Genomic DNA, 6,163 nt, shown 5'->3' on the forward strand with positions numbered 1-6,163 from the left:
ACGCAATAAAAATAATGTTTTACCAAAATGTTGTGAGTGTGCAGTGTTTTATTCACAAAGACCGGAGTGGGAGTGTTTCCAGGGAGGGAGGGGGGGGCGGTTTAAGGGTGTGTGTGTGGGGGGGTGTTAAGGATGGGTTTGAGGATGGGGGGGCTGGGGGTCCATTGTGGTCCTTCTCCAGTTGTGCTTTAGTGTTAATAATGTAAATGTGTTCAATAATCTGCTGTAAAAACATCCGTTTAAAACATTATTACTAAATATTTCAGAAGCTGCATTAGTGGAAAAACTCATCCGTCCGACTGCACCTGAACGCAGCGAGAGTCCGTTCTCACCGTTTTATCCGGTCAGCCTCCCGGTGGCGTCCTCCGTCATCTTCCGGTCCCGGTCCAGAAGCAGGTCTCGGCCTCTCCTCGAGTGTCCGTCCTCCATCCAGGTCCCGAACACGTCCCGAGCTCCGGCCACGCCCATGGCCACGCCCACGCCGCCGTTCTGCCCACCGTTCTTCAGCTCAGCGGCGCTCTGCTGCCTCAGTCTGTGGGCGGGGTCAAGAAACACAGAGGTCCGAACTGAAAACCCAGGATTAACGCCAGAACCAGAACTGGGTCTGAACTATAAGATGATTCAGGTTCAACAGAACAGACCCGTTGTGTTCAGTCCAGTTTTTTTTTTTTTTTTTTTTATCTCTGTAAAGTCAGTAACAGCTCAAATTAGAATCTGTTTCAAATGTGAGAAAACCTCAGATTATCACTAATTAAACATGTTTTTTATTCCATAGTTTTCATTATGTTCTGATATTGGTTTGTTAAATACATATTTATTTATGGAACTACATGAAAATACGTTAAAAAAAAATTGCATCTTTTTTTTTTGAGGCCTAAAGATGAATAACGACCCTCAAAAATAAATCTGGACTCAGGTTTTTCTAATTCGTACATGAAAGGGTTAAATGTGTTTGGACCAGGTTGGACCTCTGATGCCAAATGCAGTATTTATTCACTTTTTGTTCTTTTTTTTGGGACGTTTTGTCGACGGTTGTTCATCTGTGGAAGGTTCTGGACGTTTACACCACTTTAACATTACAGCTGATAGTATACGTAGATATTTGAGGGGCTCTGGCTAGTGTTATTGCAGGTTGTGAATGAATCCTATGGAAGACGATTAGGGCCCGTAGGAAAATAAAATAAAATTAAGGTTATTAGTATTATTATTATTATGATTATTAGTTTTTTGTTTCTTCTTAAAATTCTGACTTTTTTCTCATAATAATAATAATAATAATAATAATGTTGGATTCATTTTTATTTATTTTTTTTCCAGTGGCCCTTGTCGTTTTCCGTAAATATCTCAGTATGGTAGAACAAGGTGAAAATTGTTGGAACTAGTCACATAACCTGAACAACATTAAGTAAATAAATCTAAAAAAAAAAGGATCTTTCCAGGTAAATATTTGAAACTCTAGTCAGTTTATCTCCATCACATATTCTTTTTTTTTTTTTTTTTTTTTTTACAGTGTATTTGTTTAATGTGAACGGAGTCTTTGTCAGCGTCCCGTCGTGGCCTCCATATCCACCTTCAAACACGTCAAATCAACCCGTAGACTGGACTAATTATGGGCTGTAACGAGCAGGTTTAATCAGGTGACATGTGAATGGACAGACTCCAATAATTAAAAAAAACAATAAGAAAAACCTGTTTTATTTCAGATGTCAGGGTTTTTTTTTTTTAATAATCCAGGGAACCGCCAATCATTGTGCCAGACCAGAGCAGTTAAAAAAAAACAATCTGAATTAACTAAGTGGGTCCTGAGTGGCACTTTTGACTCTGTTCGATTATTCTAACGAGCAGAAACTAATAAGTGGACTGATTTCCTTCTGATGGAGGACGTTTCCTTCATGTAATGTGAACAATGACTGAATACATCAACTGGAACAATCATGAAACGGCTCCAAGATGAGATAAACGCTGCGCTGTGATTCAAAACCGGACTTTGATTTTTTTATGCTTAAAAAAAAAAAAAAAAAAAAGATTGAATTTTGCTCATTTAAATAAAAAAGGGGTCATTTTTTTAGCCTCCGACTGTCTTTATTTGCATTTCCTGTGTTTAATTGAAAAAAAAGCAGCTCAAACTGACTGGTTCATTTGCATTTTCGCATTTGATTAATGGCCCCGTCACCTGTCCGCTGAACATTACCCAGAGTGCACTTTGTCGGGTTGTTATGCGCCGTCAGTGCGGGTTCAGACCGACGGTGCGTTCAAAGACCAGCTCTAGGGACGGATAAAACGCTGGCCCAAATTGCTGCGCAGATATTGGTTTCCAAACTAATGGCTGTGTTATTTGGCCCAGGCTCCTGGAGGCGAACGGCGGAAAAATAACAGCCACGCATTTGGAGGTTAATGTCCAGAAGAGCGAAAACAAAAGCACCGAACGGGCCGGTCCTGAAAGAGGAGGAGTCAAAAGAGCCGGCACTGACGGTTAGCATCACAAAGAAAACAGTATGAGCAGAAAAAAAGGATCATCCATTATATGGACAAAAGTATGTGGACACGTGGAATTATAAAAGATCCTTTAAGAAACAAATATAAACCTGAAATGTCTTCATAGAAATGAGTGTTATTTAACATTATTTTGTTAATATTTCTCAAGTTTTTCTTCATTTTCGTGCATGTTTTGTTCTTGTTATTGCTTAATTTGATCATAATGTCATAAAAGCACTGAACGGGCCGGTCCTGAAAGAGGTTAACTCAATAAGAGCCAGCACCAGCGGTTAGCATCACAAAAAAAACAAACAAACAAAATCAGTATTAGCAGAAAAACATATGATTAGCCTCATAGTGTCATCCATTATATGAACAAAAAGTATGTGGACATGTAGAATTACAAAGGATCCTTTAATAAACAAATATGAACCTGAAATGTCTTCATATAAGTGCAATTTAACATTATTTTGTTAATAATTGTCAAGTTTTTTTTTTTCATTTTTGTGCACGTTATTCTTGTTATTGCTTAATTAGCATCGAAAGTTCCGGTCCTGAAAGAGGTGGAGTCAGTAAGAGCCAGCACTGACGGTTAGCATCAGAAAAAAAACTGCATTAGCAGAAAAACAGCATCATCATGTTCTTGTTATTGCTTAATTTGATCATAATGTGTCATAAAAGCACGGAACGGGCCGGTCCTGAAAGAGGTTAACTCAATAAGAGCATTAGCAGATAAACAAAGCATCATCCACTATATGGACAAAAGTATGTGGACACGTTGAATTATAAATGATCCTTAAATAAACAAATATGAACAAACATGAACCTGAAACCTGAAGTGTTAATGTTTTGTTAATGTTTCTCAGGTTTTTGCCCATTTTTGTACATGTTTTGTTCATGTTATTGCTTTAATTTGATCATAATGTGTAACAGCAACAGTGGGATATTTATAATATAATTCATGAACAAAGTTCAATCTTTTTTTTTTTTTGCCGTCTGCATTCGTCTTTGTTTTTGTCTGTTTGTTATGCACTGTGTGTTGCTGTCTGTTTTTTCTTTTTGTATATTTTACTTCAGTTATGGTATTATGTCATCTGTGAGCTGTTTGTTTTTTGTTTTTTTTCTTTACCTGCCAATGGGACTCGAGATGGAAATTAGCTGTATGTTCATTTATACGAACTGTCCCATTTAAAAAAAAAAAAAAAAAATCATTCATTCATTTATTCATATTGGTTGGCTTTGTTATATATTATATATATTTGTTATTATAGAAATTTAGAGGAAGAACATCTAAAATAATAGTCATTCCTTTCAGTGAGCAATATTGACACCCTTTTTTTCTTTTTCACCCCCCCCCCCCCAAAAAACAAAACAAAACAAAACAAAACAAAAACAAAAACAAAAACAAAAAACATCGATGTACTTTGTTCTAATGTTGTCCTGTGTAATATGTTATGAGACTGTTAGGGGAAAAAAATTAAAAATCAGAGTCATGGATAAAAAAAAAAAATAAAAAATCACTGTTGATATAAATTCAGTCCAAACCATCTGAGTCATTTTAGAAACAAAGATAAGAATTTAAATCAAATGAACTAATGCATTGATACTGATCCAAATCCATCAGATGAACCTGTTTCTATGGAGTATTGGGACAAATCCAGGTGCTTTAATCTGATTCATTATAATCAGATTATTCTGTTTACATGATCTAATTCATTCCATTAATTTGTGTTTTCAACTTTTGACGCTGAAAATGATTCAAACCTACATCATAATGTTTGGGGTTTTTCTGAATTCAAAAGCACGTTTGACCTCCATCAGTGAAATGTTCTCGTCCAGTGTCGTGGTCTTATGGTTTTGTGGTTTTATTAAAGGTTTACATATTTAGACTTAATAATCACTGTTTTTTTGATCATCTGTTGATAGACCTGGTCCCTGACCCTGGTCGGACACACAACAGTAGGAGGTGAACCTGAGGGTCCAGTACCTGCCGCTGAACCGTTCTTGGAGCTCCTCGTGCTGATGACTGCCGAGGCTTTTTGGATCGCTGCTCCATCAACCAGCCCAGCTCCACCTCCAACACCTTACTGTTGTTGTTGTTGTTGTTGACGGCTCCGTCCTGACAGCGCTGGAGGATACCAGAGGGCGTGTTTTCAGGGGAACACACAGTCAACCCCTGACCTCCGTTCAAACCGCTGTTGTGAAGAGCTTCCGTTAGGTCCATGCCGCCGCTCTGCGACCCTGACCGACTGTCGCTGAACCAACGAGCGATGTCGGTGCGCACGAGTCCTGTCCGACCCTCCATCTGGCTGAACTCCTCAGGGGAAGGCCACCGTGTTTGAGCAAAATCGTCCTTGAGGAGCGCCAGGGATCGGCTGTCTGGAGGCACTGAGCAGGGGTTGGGGACGGAGGGGGCGATGGCGCCGGGAAGCGATGACAGGCAGGTGTGAGGGTGGAGGTGGGCTGTTCAGGTGGCCCACGCCGGTGCTCGGTTTGTGAATCCCGTTCAGCTGTAGTGAAGTCGGCTGCTGATGACTCGTTTCTCTGGAATGGTTCCCATTCGCTTAGTGCCCATCGAGTTGAGCAGCGCCTGCTCCAGGTTGTCACGTAGTGCTCGGCGTTCTGTGAACCAGCTGTCAATCTCCTGGGGAGACAGACGGGTGGTCACCGCCAGATTGTCCACATCGCTGTGGGTAGGGAAGCTGTTTCGCATAAAGTTCTCTTCCAGGACCTTCAGCTGCTCTGCCGTCTTTCCTTTCATTCGCTCCAGTAACGGGAACTGAGTGAGCACCGAGGCCTTCTGCTGATAGTCTGTTTTTGGTAGGTCACCTCCGTCTAAATGGACGATTCCGTTGTTTTGAGCAGGTGACAGTTGGTCGTTAGACCATTTGGCATCGCAGCGTGATGTCCCATTGGCCTCTGCCAGTGGAGAGAGGATCTGATCTCCTCTGGGGTAGCCGACATTCAGCTCTACTCCTGGTTGTTCTTTTAGTTTCTTGCCATCCAAAGAAAACCCTGGAATCTGGGACAGGGTTTTAGCTGGAGCTCGAATCGACTGAATGATGGTCGGCCTCCTTGTCTGAGGACCGACGAGTGGAGGAGAGTTCGGCAGCTTTGCGTCAGCTGCCGGCAGAGCATGATGCTTTTCTTTGGAAGAGATGCGCGGAACAAGTATGGGGCTTTTAAATGGTGGGGCAAAAATAGGAGGCGGAGCTATCGTAGGCCTCGTTAAGGATTCTGGAAAGACTATGGAGGGCAGCGACACCAAGGGCTTGGTTTTGGGATTCCCCTGTGTTGGGAGGAGTTTCCCTTTGGACATTGAAGATGATGATGATGATGGCGGTGGCATTAAAGGCACAGCAGCGGATGGCCTCTTTATCTCTGAGCTGACCAGAGGAAAAGCTACACTTCTCTTCATCTCCATGGGAACAGGAGGCGGAGCCATTGGGAGGCGTTCTTTTTGCGGAGGCGGAGGAGGGGGAGCCATTAGAGTTTTGTCTCTGGAGTCACCAGAATGAGGGGCGACCGCCATAACTGGACGCTTCGACTCTGGGCCAAGCGCTGGAGTCGGCAAGGATCGCTTGAGGGCGGAGCCAGTGGAAGCATTAGTGGAGGCGGCTTGATGTATCCCGTTGGATGTGCTTATTCGGACATGACCCGGATGCTCCACGGTGGTGTGGACGATCGG

General features: G+C 42.0%; 1 protein-coding gene across 1 annotated transcript in view; it reads right to left on the bottom strand.

Annotated features, from left to right (window-relative positions):
• Nucleotides 1-332: 332 nt before the first annotated feature.
• The window catches only part of LOC115428584 (zinc fingers and homeoboxes protein 2-like), a 170,058-nt gene continuing 164,227 nt past the window's right edge, over nt 333-6,163 (bottom strand). Inside the window, 5 exon segments of the mRNA XM_030147710.1 lie at nt 333-532; nt 4,463-4,506; nt 4,508-4,903; nt 4,905-4,990; nt 4,993-6,163. The exon segment at nt 4,993-6,163 is cut by the window's right edge and continues 1,531 nt beyond it. Coding sequence (XP_030003570.1) covers nt 337-532; nt 4,463-4,506; nt 4,508-4,903; nt 4,905-4,990; nt 4,993-6,163 — 1,893 coding nt within the window. The 3' untranslated portion in view covers nt 333-336.

This window comes from Sphaeramia orbicularis, chromosome 11 (genome assembly GCF_902148855.1).
Source record: "Sphaeramia orbicularis chromosome 11, fSphaOr1.1, whole genome shotgun sequence".
NCBI lineage: Eukaryota > Metazoa > Chordata > Actinopteri > Kurtiformes > Apogonidae > Sphaeramia > Sphaeramia orbicularis.